This window comes from Dreissena polymorpha, chromosome 13, assembly GCF_020536995.1.
Source record: "Dreissena polymorpha isolate Duluth1 chromosome 13, UMN_Dpol_1.0, whole genome shotgun sequence".
NCBI lineage: Eukaryota > Metazoa > Mollusca > Bivalvia > Myida > Dreissenidae > Dreissena > Dreissena polymorpha.
In genome coordinates this window covers 32,769,325-32,786,048 of record NC_068367.1, presented here as the reverse complement: position 1 = coordinate 32,786,048, position 16,724 = coordinate 32,769,325, and the positions used below count along the sequence as shown (strand labels likewise).

The window sequence follows — 16,724 nt, the reverse complement described above, 5'->3', positions numbered from 1 at the left end:
AACTCCATGAGAGTGCCAACCGAGATGTTTGATGAGATTCTCGCACGAGTGAGCCAAAGGATAACGAAACAGCGCAACAACTACAGACTTCCAATTGAACCAGGGATGAAGCTATCAATTGCGCTGCGGCATCTTGTGTCTGGTTCAAAGTACCGTGATATGCGATTCGGCTGGAGGGTACCCCACAACACTATTTCTCTTCTCGTGCTAAAAATAAGTACCGCTTAATTTACTATAGTGTTAAAATAAATTTAAAAAAGGCTTCTGTTAGTCATTTTAATATTTTTTATATATTTTAATGTCTACGTCTAGCATCAGTTTATATGAATTGCATTGTGCTAAGTTATTGGTATAGGATAAAAGGCAAATAGATGAGTGCGCGCATTACAACACTAACCTTCTAAATTGTATATTGTAATTAGTACTGTCTTGTGCGCATATCTTGAAATGCACACAGTTATAAGAACATTTTATGAAGTAGTATATTTTTACTTTATCATCCACTCGCTAAAAGTCATGGATTATCTACTACATGTGTCATACACTTATAATCCACGCGAGCTTATTATACTGTTATCTTTTACGCGTCAGGTCTGTAGAGCAGTCATAGATGAGTATGCTGACGAGGTGATGCCGTTGCCAACAACAGCTGCCGATTGCACGCGATTAGCGGACGGCTTCAGGGACAGCTGGAATATCCCCCATACTCTTGGTGCTATTGATGGCGAACATATTGCTTGCAAATGTCCACCAAGATCCGGGTCTACGTATTTTAATTACAAGAAGTACTTAACCGTTGTCCTGCTAGCCCTGTAGGATTCTGAGTACAAGTTCGTCTGGGCTGACATTGGAGGCCGTGTTGCTGCATCCGATGCCCAGTTGTGGAACGATTCCGACCTGAAGGCAGCAGCTGAGAACGAAGACCTTAACCTGCCAGAACCTGAAGTTTTGCCACATGATTCTGAGGATGTGCCCTACTTTTTCATCGTTGTACGTTGTACGTTGGTGTTCGGTACTTTTCCGTTTCTCTCACGTTGGGCGAACGTTTTGTCCGGTACTAATGCATTTCACTGCCGTTTTATCCGGTAGAAGTCCTTTACTCGCACAGTCATATCCGTTAGCCGACCGTTAATTATCAGGTACATTTCCGTTAAACGTTCGTTTTTTCCCGTTATAGCACCGGTACTTGTGCGGTCATTGTGTGTTTCCTACGCTTCACACACCTTTTGCGAGAATCTTGAGCGGCAAAGCAGGTAATTTAATCACCGGATAATCAACATCTGCATTTTTGTGCGTTTTTCTCCGTTGCATATTCGTAAGTCGGTCTGACCGGGCCTTGTAATTTTGTAATTTGCTCAATTCGTTTCTATCTAAAATCATTACCCATATAAATCGCGTCTATTCGACGTTAACCGGTTTCATAATAACAAAACACATTTCACAATGTATAGGCTCAAACAAACTTGGAATACTTAGGGAAAACGTAGAGCAAAATAGGAGGTAGCTTCACCCAGCTCCTTTTTTTGGTTCATCGCTCCTGTCCCTTTAAGGCATCAACATTGAAATGATGAATATCCTCCAAACTTTAATTAATTTTGTCAAGTATTCGATAACAACACTCACGAAGCACATGTGCTTACACCTGTAATTAAATACATTTTACTTACAAATACCCTTGATATAACACATAATCAGAAAATGTCATCGTCTGTTCCGAATTTCCACACTGCTCACTTCTTTAGCAGCACCAGGCACCTTTTGGGATCCTAGATCTTTCCATTGGTATACTTTTGACTGTGTAGTACCATTTGCATTTCAATTTTCTTGTGGATGTATCATCAGCTACGAAAACTTAGTTTTCTGTACGGTGTCAAGCGTTTGGGTATGTAGGAAGTTCGTCAGAAACGGTTAATGACGCTATTTTTGCATTGATACTTCATGCTGCCAAGCAATGACTGTATGCATACAGACACATCCTTAAACTCTATATCTACAGGCGTGTACGAGTACTTTAAAACCACAGCTCTTCTTAATATTCGTACAATAGTGTACTATAAATTAAATAATCTTATTATGTATCCCTGATTTGAAGTAATCTAAGACCAGAGCACATTTTCACCAACATTTCAAGTTGAAATAATAGACTCGTACTTATATTTTACAAGCAAAAAAAAATTCTGTAGGTATCAAATTATGTTAAAATAATAAAGTGTTCTCTGTCTAGTTCTCCGTATATTGAATGCGATTGTTTTACGATAAGAATACCTAATAGGTCAAATGCTTTTCCATTGCCTTTCTAAAGTCCCAGTCTTACACAGAGCAAAATTCATTTAGACAACTATCCGATTGGAATAATTTTAGGTTCATGAGGATCAATGTTGACACCAGTACTTCCTTCAACATTCAGATTTACAAAAAGCCTTATTCGTTTAATTTCTTGTTTCATAAAATACATAGTTTTGATGATTCATAAAGAGTCATTTTGATGTAAACGTCGTATTTCTTAACACTTTAGTGTGAAATTCATGAAACAACAAGATATGTGTTTGTCAGAAACACTATCAGTACGTCCCCTTCTGTGCCGCTTTGAAGCTATATATTTGACCTTGACCTTTCACCACTCAAAATGTGCAGCTCCATGAGATACACATGCATGCCAAATATGAAGTTGCTATCCTCAATATTGCAAAAGTTATGGCAAATTGTTAAAGTTGGAGCAAACAAACCAACCAACCAACCAACCAACCAACAGGGCAAAAACAATATGTCCTCCCCCCTATAGTGGAGGTGGAGGGGGACATAGAAATAACAAGATGCGTTTGTGAAACACAATGTCCCCCTATATGACGTTTGACCTTGAAGGATGACCTTGAAGGATGACCTTGACCCTTCACTACTCAAAATGTGCAGCTCCATGAGATACACATGCATGCCAAATATCAAGTTGCTATATTCAATATAGCAAAAGTTATTGCAAAATGTTAAAGTTGGCGCAAACCAACCAACCAACAGACCAACCAATAGACCAACCAACAGACAGGGCAAAAACAATATGTCCCCCACTACTATAGTGGGGGACATAAAAAGCAAGGCAATCAAATCATATCGATAACAACGTTGAACTTCCATCATATACCTTTTTGGCAAATATGGAAGTTATGTAATAATAACAATACAGTGTTGTTGTTTTGTCATTTATTAAGTATACAGATCATTGCAAGATTCTGATGGCTTTTCTTGAAATGCATCACCAGCCATCTGGAACACTGAAAAAAGGCAATGGGTACTCTGTTAAGTTATGGTGAAAAACAAATTATTTGCATTTTTTGTACAAAAATAAATTAAAAAGGCTCACATTATACTGCAAGCAGTTCATAAGTTGCCTGCTGGTGACCCCCCCCCCCAACATCATTAACAATAGTGCATTGTCTGTATATTACCATCAATTCAAGATTGTATGATTCAATCTCAATGCTTTGTTTTGGTTAAAATTGGTACAATGAATCATATTTATTTTAAGCTAACTCACATGCAATAGTTACTGAGAAACGGCTCCGAATGGAAAAAAAATCTTAAATGTCAGTCTAATAAGGGGCCATAACTCTTGAGCTATGAAGGTATAAATCATTATAATGTCAGGGTCAAAAGTATTGTGGTGTGTTTGTGTTGAAAGTGTTCACAGATCCATGGAAGTGTTAGAGATATGTAGAAAGAATTATAAGCATTCTACAACATGTGTCATCACTTTCAGACTCTACCTGGGACATTTCAAAGGTTATCCATCACTGAAATGAATGTAATAAGTTGAAAAAAGGCTATATTTAAGGTAATAAAAAATATATTGGTACATAATTTGAACCAAACTTCTCAGGCAGTTTCTAATAATGGACTTTAATCAAAGGTTTACCAAAAATGGAATTTTTTTAACAAACAAAAAAGGCATGCCATGGCTAAACTATTAATTAAATCTTACCTACCATAGTGATTTTATTTACAAATGATCAAAGAATGAGTGAAAATATATACTGTCTATGCTCACAAGTGAAATAAAATCGCTACCAGAACCAACACATTTTCACTTTATTTCATGACTCTCTGAACAAATTGTATACTATTATAGTTCTTGAATACATTCATATTGGCGAATTTGGCAAGAACCAGAATGAAATGTCACTTTGATTTTCAAAAATTTGATTCTTGAATCATATAAGATTTGTTAAAGGGCATATTGACAGCTAAAACGGAATTTTATTCTCTGAAATAAATGTATGCGTTAATATGAACTTATTAATATGTTTCTTAAAGCACAGACCTTGCTTTATATATTGTAAATATGTACATTACTAATTAACAAGAGCTGTCAGAGGACAGAGCGCTCGATTATTCAAGTGCTTGACAGTATAACGTAAGCCATCATGGAGAGGGGGTATAATGTGTGTGTGTGTGGTCATTTAATAGATGATATTTCAAAAAAAAGAAAAAAAAGAAAAATTTGAGGGGGGGGGAGTCAAGGTCATTCAAAAGTCAAGGTCAAATTCAACTTGCCAGGTACAGTACCATCATGATAGTAAGAAAGTATTTGAAGTTTGAAAGCAATAGCCTTGATACTTTAGAAGTAAAGTGGATCTAAACACAAAATTTAACAAAATATTCAAAGTTACTAAGACAAACAAGAATATCAGTGAAACTGATGGATGCTCCCTGATGATGCGCTTTGTCAATGTATGTGTTAATAAACACCTAAAAAATCTATTATTAGCCTCGGTTACCTTGACCCAGTGACCTCAAACCTCATCAAAAGGTAGAGGTCCATGCAAGGTTTGGAATAACTCGTCTCATGGTCAAAGTCACACTTAATACTCAATTTTCACATACCATTATATATGCAAGAAAGCTCATTCAACAACTCGCTACAATCAGGTTATATGCTGAATTTATACTTTCAGGTCAAAGGTCCTAGGCCACTAAGAAATATTTCTTTTAAATCTCACTCAAATGGTGACCATATTGTTTCAATATGCAGAGTTTGGATTTGGCATCACTCACACTTGAAGATAAATATTCATTTGCCACATTATGATTTTGATTCTTCTTAGTAAAAATATATGCCAAATATGAAAGAGATCGGTAAAGTATTGAAGGCGCTATGAGAAACGGTAGCAAAAGTGTGACGGAAGGAAGTCTATTATTAGCCTCAGTGACCTTGACCCCAGTGACCTCAAGCCTCATCAAAAGGTAGAGGTCCATGCAAGGTACCTACATGCCAAATATGAAAGAGATCGTTAAAGTATTTATTTTTTTTAGGGGGGCGGGGGGGGGGGGGGGGGGGGGGGAGTTCTGGGGTGGGGCATGGGGGATGGTTTGGGTGGAGCCCCTTGTGGTATGTCAGGTAAGTGTTGTTTTGTCAAAGTATGAATCAAATGTGATCATAAATCCCCTCCGATGAAACTGGTAGGGGACAATAATGAGCGGATACAAATTTAAAGGATAGAACTGAATGTTCAAACCTTTTATCTTGTTTGAACCTGGTTTTGCAAATCGCATTAATTAATTGTGGTGAGCATTGGTGTTTTGTTTCTTGGAACAATGAAACGGGATATGTGATTTACTAAGAAGAATCAAAATCATAATGTGGCAAATGAATATTTATCTTCAAGTGTGAGTGATGCCAAATCCAAACTCTGCATATTGAAACAATATGGTCACCATTTGAGTGAGATTTAAAAGAAATATTTCTTAGTGGCCTAGGACCTTTGACCTGAAAGTATAAATTCAGCATATAACCTGATTGTAGCGAGTTGTTGAATGAGCTTTCTTGCATATATAATGGTATGTGAAAATTGAGTATTAAGTGTGACTTTGACCATGAGACGAGTTATTCCAAACCTAAGCTTTCAATTTTGGCTCGTTATGCATTTATACTTCACATTGCACCCTCTATTAATTACCTTGAAGACTCTCGTCACACCTTGGGGAGGTTGCTGCTGGGAGATAATTTTTAGGTCCAGGAAGCGCTCGGAAGCAGTCAATATAGCAGTAAGCATCTTCCAGCACCCTGTTATGGAGAGAAGAGTATTGGGGTTTATGGTGAGAACTGTGAGTGTCATTCTTTTGTACAGTTGTAGTGGCAGCCATTGTGTGAATACTCATGTAATCACTCTCACTTAAGTATCAATAGCTAATTATATATATATATATATATATCATTCGGAAACCATTTTACTGCTTCAGGTCACTGTGACCTTGACCTTTGACCTAGAGACCTGGAAATCAAAAGGGGTCTTCTACCAGTCATGATCAATGTACCTATGAAGTTTCATGATCCTAGGCTTAAACTTTCTTGAGTTATCATCCGCAAACCATTTTACCGTTTCGAGTCACTGTGACCTTGACCTTTGACCTAGTGAACTGATAATTGAAGGGGTCATTTGCCAGTCATGATTAATGTACCTATGCGTTCTTGAGTTATCATCCGGAAACAATTTGATGGACGGTCTGACCGACATGTGCAAAACAATTAACCCCCTCTTCTTCGAAGGAGGGCATAATAAATTAATTTTGTTCAATCTATCTATTTATCCATTAATAAGTTCACACTTTCAAAACAAATATAATACAAACTTGGTCATAAACAATAATAAAATACCCCTGATGTCCCTGTGAATGTTAATGAGCGAGGATCAAGGAATCAAGACCATTACTCTTGGATGTGAAATCAATGCAAATTAAAATTGTGTTTTGAAAATCTTCTTTTCATGCTGATCACATATTTACAAGTTTGAATGGATAGACAAATCCACAACAGACCAACCAACATACAGACTCCAATATACCAGGAATAACCCCACATACTGCATTGACACAGAATATTTTGCATGCTGTCTTCACAAAATAAGAAAAACATATTTACATGTTTGGCGATTTTAAGAGTTATTATGCAATCGTGACCTTGACCTCAGAGATATCGACAATTCTTTGGCATGACACACCGTTCAATGATGGTAAACAAATGTGCATTTTTTTTGTTTAATCTCACAATGAATGACATAGTTATGGCCCAGATAAACTCACAACCAAACTTAGATAGATATTCAGTCACTATTTATTCCAAACAAGAGCGCCGCATGACGGAGCAATATACGCCCGATTCGTGTGCCATTGGAGATGATACACTGATGATTGATGTATTTGTTTTGGAAATAAGCAAAAAAAAATTTCAAAAATCGCGAAAAAAATAAACCCGATGAAAATATCGCAAAATAAAACTGGATAAAAATATTGCATAAAAATATTGCATGTGTTAATCGGTTGCATGTCTCCAATCAGACCTGACTGATATATAATCTATATACTACCTCTGACCAAGTTTGGTGAATTCAACTTGAACTAGAGCTTTGTCACTGAATGTGACTTATACCCCCATACCACTTTGACGCAGGATAAAAAGTTGTTTAAAAGTTTCGGATGAATACAATTTGAATTAGAGTCCGGACAAAGTGGCGCCGTTGAAAATGCACTAATTGACCCTATGACCTAGTTCTTGACCCGACATGACCCATATTCGAACTTGACCTAGATATCAACTAGATGCAACTACTGACCAAGTTTGGTAAAGATCGGATGAATACAATTTGAATAAGAGTCCGGACAAAGTGGCGCTGTTGAAAATGGACTAATTGACCCTATGACCTAGTTTTTTACCTGGCATGACCCATATTCGAACTTGGCCTAGATATCAACTAGATGCAACTACTGACCAAGTTTGGTGAAGATAAGATTTATACAATTTGAATTAGAGTCCGGACAAAGTAAAATGCACTAATTGACCCTTTGACCTAGTTTTTGACCCAGCATGACCCATATTCGGACTTGACCTAGATATCAACTAGATGCAACTACTGACCAAGTTTGGTGAAGATCGGATGAATACAATTTGAATTAGAGTCCGGACAAAGTGGCGCCGTTGAAAATGCACTAATTGACCCTATGACCTAGTTTTTGACCCGGCATGACCCATATTCGAACTTGGCCTATATATCAACTAGATGCAACTGCTGACCAAGTTTGGTGAAGATCGGATGAATACAATTTGAAATAGAGTCCGGACAAAGTGGCCCCTTTGAAAATGCACTTATTGACCCTATGACCTATTTTTAGACCCGGCATGACCCATATTCGAACTTGGCCTAGATATCAACTAGATGCAACTGCTGACCAAGTTTGGTGAAGATCGGATGAATACAATTTGAATTAGAGTCCGGACAAAGTGATGCCTTCCGCCCGCCGCCCGCCCGCCCGCCAAGGGGTTTCACATAATACGTCCCGTATTTTATACAGGCGTATAAAAATTGTGTTGAAAGCCTGTCGACAGGTGTCGCAAGCCAGTGTTATAGGACCTAAAGTCAAAATCCATGTGACCTAATTTTTCGGCCCGGCATGGCCCACGTTTGAAGTTGGCCTAGAGATCATCTAGATTAAACTTCTGACCAAGTTTGGAGAAGATCGGATGATAACTACTTGAATTAGAGAGCAGATACCATACTGAATGCTAAAAAACGCACAAAGTGACCCTGTGACCTAGTTTTTAGCCCGGCATTGCCCATGTTAAAACTTGGCCTAGAGATCATCTAGATAAAATTCTGACCAAGTTTGGTGAAGATTGGATGAAAACTACTTAAATTACAGAGCGGACAGCATGATGAATGTTTTAAACGCACTAAGTGACCCCGTGACCTAGTTTTTGACCCGGCATGACCTATATTCAAACTTGACCTAGACATCATCTACATACAACTTATGACCAAGTTTGGTGAAGATCCAATAAACACCTTGAATTAGAGAGGGGACACTTAATACAGAGCCATCGACAGACAGACAAGGTCACTCCTATATACCCCACTATACTATGTTTCTGGGGATATAATAGCAAATAATCAAGAAATATAAAACAAGATAATCTTGATAATAATAATTAATACTCAAGCAACAAACATATGAACCAGGTATCGCATTGTGGAGCACTAACCAGTTTTTACTGCGGAAGACGACAAGCTACATTCTGTGTGTGATGGGCGGTTGGGAACCATACCCTTCAATATGAAAACTTGCCAGCTTCTAAGTGTTCCACACAGAGGTCAGCACCTTCACTGTCTCCAGCTCAATCTCTAGGTACACCTACCTATATATGCAAAAATCAATTGAGTGAAACCACTAGTTTGATTATCCATTAGATGCATTCTTGATCAAACATTAGAGCAGTAGTACCCGTGTGATTTACAATATGGGTATTTTTACTGGATGCTGTAAAAATAACAGTTTGCTTTTGTTCACATCAATGACCATGATAACACATTAATGGCTATAAAAGAAATAATGAAATTAGCTGAACAAACGCGAGTTATCAACAACCTATGGCATAACTAGCAAAACCATCAGTACAGTTTACAAAAAAAAACGCTTCTTTTGAAAAATGGGTTGTTTGTACAGTAACTGTAACACTATTTACTTACTTACAGTTTCGTTTCACATTCATATGCATTTTCTAAATTTTGGCATTTAAATTACATAAAAAATATGAGTGAAAATAGTTTCATGCATCGTCAAGAGTGCCAAACTGTCACAAGATACGCCCGTTCGAAGGTTTTGGACACCATGCTCAATGCTTGAAATGCACTAAGTGACCTCGAGACCTAGTTATTGACCCGGCATGACCCATATTTAAACTTGACCTAGATATCATTTAGTATAACATCTGACTAAATTTGGTGAAGATCATATGAAAACTACTTCAATAAGAGAGCAGACACCATGCTAAATACTTGAAATGCAATATGTGACCTTGTGACCTCGTTTTTGACCCTGCATGACCCATATTCCAACTTGACCTACATATCATCTAGACACAACTTCTGACCAAATTTGGTGAAGATCGGGTGAAATCTACTTCAATTAGAAAGCAGACACCATGCTAAATCCTTGAAATGCACTAAGTGACCTCGTGACCTAGTTTTTGACCCGGCATGACCCATATTTGAACTTGACATAGATATTGTCTAGACACAACTTCTGACCAAGTTTGGTGAAGATCGGATGAAAACTATTTAAATTAGAGAGCGGACACTGCTGTGGACGCCGTCCGCCAAGGGTGAAACTATAATACGTCCCGTTTTTAAAAACGGGCGTATAAAAAAAGGAGAGCATAAGATTTGGCTGTGTGAGAGGGTGTTTTGCTGCGTAAATGCGCGACTCTCACGCTGAATGCCCGATACTTGACAGGCGCATGAATGTTGATGCAAACTACTTCAATTATAGAGCAGACACCATGCTAAATTCTTGAAATGCACTAAGTGACCCCGTGACCTAGTTTTTGACCCGGCATGACCCAAATTCGAACTTGACCTAGATATTGTCTAGACACAACTTCTGACCAAGTTTGGTAAAGATCGAAGGAAAATTATTTGAATTAGAAAGCGGACACGAAAAGTGTGACAGACTGACAGACAGTGCGAAAACTATATACCCCCTTTTCTTCGAAAGGGGGCATAAAAATAACTTATCCATAGACATCGGATGTATTTTGTAATGGGAATGCTTTGGAGATTACCATAACATTCTGTGCACACGTAAAACCTTTATGAAGAATCCTCAACATTAAAGATTTATTAATATTTTTGAAAATTAAGCAAACATTCATTTTTTTCCATGAAAGCATTACAATTATGGCTTTTTATAAGTATAATATGATGTATGAAATAGTTTTTTTCTTTTTAATTTTATGTTAATGTTGAACCATTCAATCACTTTAAAAACATTGCAAGTTATTGCATTTCCACAAAGCAAATGAATCTTAGCAGGTAAATTCAGTGAATTTATCATTGGTACCCCCAGCCCATAATTTTAAAAATCTGTACAGAAGTTCACCAGATGATGTTTTATGCAAAATATGTATGTTCGCACTGCAGTTTTTGAGAAGAATATTTTTAAGTGTTCATTATATATATATTATAGAAGGAAAACAAATTTGATCCGAGGGTGGGGCAAATATGATCCAATGATACTTGAACAATCTTGGTGAAGGTCCACAAGATGAACTTTCATGCCAAATATCTTTGCTCTAGGCCTTGTGATTTATGAGAAAATTTTTGTTTTTGAGGTTTTTTAATATACTAATAAGGAAATTACATTTCCCTCCCCAGTGGGGCAATTTTGACCCCAGGAACATAGTTTGAACAATCATGGTACAAGTCCCACCAATTAACCTTTGAACTCTTAAGTGTAATCTTGAGTTTGGAGATTTTGACGTAATTCTTTCTTATGATACACCGTCGAGTGATGGTGAACAAATGTGCTTAATGATTTTAAAATCTTACAATGAATGACACAGTTATGGCCCGGACAAGCTCATTTATGGCCATTTTTTACTTTTGAACTAAAAGTGTGACCTTGACCTTTGAGATTTCGACATTATTCCTTCCCATGCAACACCGTCAAATTATGGTGAACACATGATTTTAAATTGAATTTAATTCTGACAATGAATGACATAATAATGGCCCAGACAAGGTCATTTATGGCCATTTTTGACATTTGAACTCAAAGTGTGACCTTGACCTTTGAGATATTGACGTTTTCTTGAGCAGTGACCGGCCGTGACATGATTGTGAACATTTATTGTAAGTTATTTGAAATTCCTCCAATCAATAACAGACTTACGCTCCAGACAAGCCTAACCCGGACTTTCATACTGACGGACTGATCCACATACACCAAACTGCCAACTGTGACAAATATGTCGAGCTCTCCATAAGTGGGCTCGACAAAAAATCGAATTGCCCACAGGTAAAGGTCCACCACACAATGTTTCATGCTAAATATCTCAGCCCAAGGCCTTGCAGTTTCAGAGTAGATTTTTTAAGTTTTTCCTTTTGGTTGCCAGGGCAACAAGGATTTCATGGAAAACAATTCTTGGAGCAACATTGAAGGAGCTTCATGCCAGGAATATTCCTGCCAGTTTCATCAAGCTTTGCCCAAAGGTTTAGTAGGAGATATTGTTTAAGTAAAAATGTTGACATATAGACACACATCGCAAAGCAGACAAAGACCAGCAACAATAACTCAAGTTGAGCTATAAAGGGTACATCTCTGAAATGACCAAATCATCCTGATGACTCTTATGCAAGAACCACTGAAATGATAACAAATTTGATCTAATTTGAATTTCACTAAATTCATACACCAACATATGCAGACAGAAATTTGACATTTTCAATCAATTAAGGGGCCATAATAGTTTAATTTTACAATGGCTTCAAGGCCTTTCCCCAATTTGGAATGTCAAACTGAACTTTTGCATTATAGTTTATCTGTCTTCAAGGTAACAATCTGGTAAAAATATTATACATAAGACAAGTCGGTCAATTAACAGGCGAACAGCTTTGTTGTATACTTAAATAAACCCAATTTTAATGCCTATTAACTTCAAGTTTCATTCAATTCTATGCAATTGCTACTGAAAAACAACTCTGGTCTGAAAAGTAATTTAGGGTTATCTTTTCGAATCAATACTAGGCTTATTTATATTACATACCCTCAGGTTTGTATACTTGCCAGTTCAGGAGGCGTTATAGAGCGCTATCAGTTTAATGATAATTCCCCGAATATCTTTCAGGTGTGCCAGCGGGGTCTCCTGGAACACCTTGATCGTTTTCACTACATGCTCACTTTCAGTGAAGTGGCGCTCCAGGTTTGCGTCCGTCAGGATGGCCGCACTCTCCTCTACCCTCCGAACAACCTCGCGACGGCTCTTATCCAGGCAGGTTGAGGTCAGGAAGCCTGTGAGAAGGAGATCGGCCGAAAAAAAATAAAGCTAAACAAGCAAATTGATATCCCCCGCCAATATGCTTCTGGACACAAAAGTGTTATGTTTGACACTCAAAAAAGCTTCAAGATACAAAGGGCCAAAACCCCGTTATTAACAGACTGTGTACAATGCCATTTGGCGTGCATCGTCCTCTTATCCATATATATACTCATACCAAGTTTCAATGAAATCGGCCAAAGCACTTTCAAGATATGGCTCTCGACACAAAAGTGCTGGACGGACGGAAAGATGGACGGAAGAACAGACAGAAAGACGCCAACGCCAAAACATTAATAAGTAGATGTGCAAGAAGAATGAATAATTTACATAAATCAAATCCTAAGTTTACGCTTACATTGTTCAATGTGCGGGCGTCCGCTAGACCATTCCCTCGCACCACTTCAGGAAGTTCTTGGTTGCCGTTAGAGCATTCCGCACCGTCTTCAGCTGGTGAGTGGTCTTGAGGAACTGTCGTGGACCTCCATATGGCCCATCCACAACAGCACGTCACTCAACACCACTCCTTCCAAGTAGCCAGACAGGGCCAGGAACCGGTTGATCTTCATGTTGACCTCTTGTGTTTTCGACTCGTTTGCCAACCCACCTGGCCTGCTCCGCAGGAACATGTAGTCTACATATGAGTCAACGATTGAAACTGCAACAAGTATTATTGGATGATATTCTATGCTCGATGGTGAAATCGCATATAATTTAACTAACAACCAGTAATTCCAAAGTATTATAAATAAATAATATTTATCTTAAATTTTAATGTACTTATATATATTTCCTCACGGTTTTTAATATATATACATGTTGCAATAATAATGACTATCAATTGAAATGTATATAATTAAAAAAAAATCTGGGAAAACAGGGCTTAATGCACCAAGTACTGGTTCTACCCCGAAAACGGACTAAAAACTTTACACTATATAAGCAATCCATATTGTTACTTGCAGCTTCTCCGACCATGCATCACCCTTGCATTGGGTTCCAGGCTCAGGCAGTATTTCCGCGTTAGGAATGAAAAGTCCTCTTCCTCCTCCTCCTCATCCTCCACCTTCTCATCCTCCTATGCCGAGTCATCATGAGTGGCGAGTCTGCTGGTCACCTTTCCTGAAGTTTTCGCGACCTGTAAATGATGTTTAAATGTAAAAGTTACAAATCGTTTGGTATGGTTTTGTATTAGACATTGATAGAAATATGAGAAATTAAATACAAAAACCACACGAACACAATTTAACACTTACTTTCCGGAAACGGCCCTCTTGTGTAAACAAAATTGAATATCCCAGCCTCCATTTTGTGCTCCTGTTCTAGATGACGCAGCCGGTCAATCACCGACCTGTCGCACAGCCAGCAAGAGTAGCAATTCCTCGGCTTTGTCTTCTTCACTTTCCGACCGTCTTAGCACGTGCCTCTGACATCAACGGTTTCATGGGGTCTGCCGTCAGCGCTTGCACCCAGCGAACGTGGTCTGTTACCCGGAGGTACACAGTCGTGTTGCCTTTTACCACGCAAATGGGGCATTGCCTTGGGATAGGCTTTGCGTTTGGTGTCTGAAATATTAGTTTGAAATGTATACGAAGCAGGTGGCTATCAATATATATGATTTATTAAGAGATGATGAGATAACAGACCCAGTTAATTGATTGAAATAATGATTATGTGATTGAAGCTGTTATGCTAGGGTAAAATACCAAGGAATGTGTATAGATATTGTTAACTTTTTTTTAATGGTGTTAAAAATGAATATTTTATTGCAATATTTGCTCATGCTTTGTTTTATTTTACAAAGTAATCACTATTAACCTTAAGTTTATTCTCATGAAAAAAACATACCATTAAATAGCAATACTGATTACTTTATCTATTTGAGTGACATTAAGAGTGACCATGTACATGTATATATCAATCTATACTGTCTAACTCCCCTTGCAGATATTATTGACAGGTAAATATAATATTATATACCGTCTTATAACGATTCAAGACTTGGCCAAAATAAGGCCCCATTCCCTCAACAAAAAAGTATTAATTTTTCCCCAGATAAAAATTCACCCGACACTCAAGCAAATTAATTGCCCTAGACCCAGAATTGTCAAGTTTAAAATGTTTAAAACTAAATAGAATTGTTATGTATTTAATTTGGCGGTAATAAAGACTAATCAAGTGATTAAAAAAACATATTATATTGTTTCTCATGTTTGGTTTAAAGTCCAAATTTTTTTTTAAATGATGCCCTATTTCCCCCGCCTCAGGGTACAGGTATCATTAGGCATTCTGAATCAACATTTTCATCAAAAACAATGATTCTTCATTCTTTACAGGCTGGGGGATTAAATTTTTAGAAACAACAATAACCTTTCAAATCGCATACCAAACGTTAAGACTTTTTAAATGAAAATGTGGATTCAGAATGTCTAATGATTCGGAATACCTTGACAAACTGTACCGTTACCCCAAACCCTGAGGTAGCTGTGGCGTAAAGGATATGGTGTCCGCCTAGCAACCAGGAGGTCACGGGTTCGATCCCCACTGTGGAAGCGTTCTTTAGATCTTCCCTATAGACACTAAGTACTGGTTCTAGGCACCGGAAACAAAATTTACAGCTTTTTCAAATAAGTCCTATGCAATCAAACTAAAATATACAGGTTTGAACTAAACCAGAGGGAGATCTCTGCATGATGCATGTTAGTCTTATTTATAAGACGCGCGAGATACTTTACCCATATAAAAAGTAGCTTAATATTTAAGAGCGTCAAAAATTTGGACTAGATGCATATATGCAATATCCCAGTGTGACCCAAATTCGACGGGTGTAAAGAACCGAATGTAATGGACCGAAATTCGACGATGTAACGGTTACATGAAGCAATATTTAGCAAATAATGAAAGAAATAATGAAATGTTTAATAGCAGAAAATAATAATTTTAAACTTGGCTGTATTACTTTGAAATGATTCAAAGACAATAATCATCCATTTAATCAATATAAATAGAACATCGTCGAATTAAGGTGTCGTCGAATTTGTGGTGCGGTAGGATAATGTATGGTTTCCAGTATTTACTATGGGGAATACTCCTATAAATATGAGGTCGATTTACATCGACGCGGGGTAGCTTACGTCTAATTATTTGGACTATATGGGGAAGAACTATTGTTGGCAAAATATTTCACTTCAAGAATATGTTTGCGTATCAGATATCAAATATGTACAACACACAACCAATACAATTGTGTAACTGTTATGAATAATACAATTTAAAAAAATGTTTTTTTTTTCTCCGTTTATTACTTTCACTGAATCGAAGGGTTAACAGAACCCAAGGCGAACATGATGTAGGGCGAACACAAGGCTACGGGTCGAAACCCATTAATAAAAATATATGCAATGACTACATAAGTATGGGGTCAATATACAAAAGATACCGTCTAATTATTTGGACACAAACCACAGTTTACCAACCACTCAAAATGGCGGCGACATCTACTTTCACTTTAACCATTTACTGCGCCCGCCACTGAGCATGCGCATACTTGGTTTTACATGCTATTTTTAGTTGGGCGACGGTGGACCATCGTCCATATGATAGTGTTTAGAATCGCGCGGAGATTGTAGAATGCTATTTTAAGAAGTCTATTAGAGAGAGAAAATCCAGTAAATACCAGATCCAAAAAGCGCGGAACACAAATATCGTCTGCGAAAATTAAGCATTGAATTACTGTATGGTGGACGCACCAGTTATCGAACACCTAAGAAATTACTTTAAAATTGAAACACTTTAAATAACAAAAACATTTTGTTTTAACTAATTACTAACAGTTCAATCATTTATTAACTTATTTGTATAGTTTTCC

General features: G+C 37.5%; 1 protein-coding gene across 12 annotated transcripts; it reads right to left on the bottom strand.

The window, feature by feature from the left end:
* Positions 1-3,180: 3,180 nt before the first annotated feature.
* On the bottom strand, positions 3,181-16,450 carry LOC127854929 (uncharacterized). Of its 12 annotated transcripts, none has more exons than XR_008037214.1 (9): positions 16,333-16,365; positions 15,303-15,448; positions 14,113-14,421; positions 13,816-13,994; positions 13,215-13,514; positions 12,721-12,831; positions 9,026-9,178; positions 5,949-6,055; positions 3,181-3,266 (listed from the first exon to the last, which is right to left on the bottom strand). XR_008037214.1 is itself a non-coding variant. In XM_052390038.1 (3 exons), the coding sequence occupies exons 1-3, from the start codon at positions 9,084-9,086 to the stop codon at positions 5,609-5,611; spliced, it is 318 nt and encodes a 105-aa protein (XP_052245998.1). In that variant the 5' UTR covers positions 9,087-9,589; the 3' UTR covers positions 5,571-5,608. The 12 variants fall into 12 exon arrangements, 1 of the variants encoding a protein (XP_052245998.1); XR_008037221.1 differs by having other exon boundaries at positions 15,318-15,448; XR_008037215.1 differs by having other exon boundaries at positions 16,319-16,351.
* Positions 16,451-16,724: the final 274 nt, after the last annotated feature.

Coding starts and splice junctions, on each gene's coding strand:
- LOC127854929 (XM_052390038.1), bottom strand. CDS start 9,086: ATGGTTCCCAACCGCCCATCACACACAGAATGTAGCTTGTCGTCTTCC. Junction 6,056..9,025: donor GTCTTCCGCAGTAAAAACTG/GTTAGTGCTCCA, acceptor TCTCCATAACAG/GGTGCTGGAAGATGCTTACT. Junction 5,759..5,948: donor GTGTGACGAGAGTCTTCAAG/GTAATTAATAGA, acceptor TTATACTTTCAG/GTCAAAGGTCCTAGGCCACT.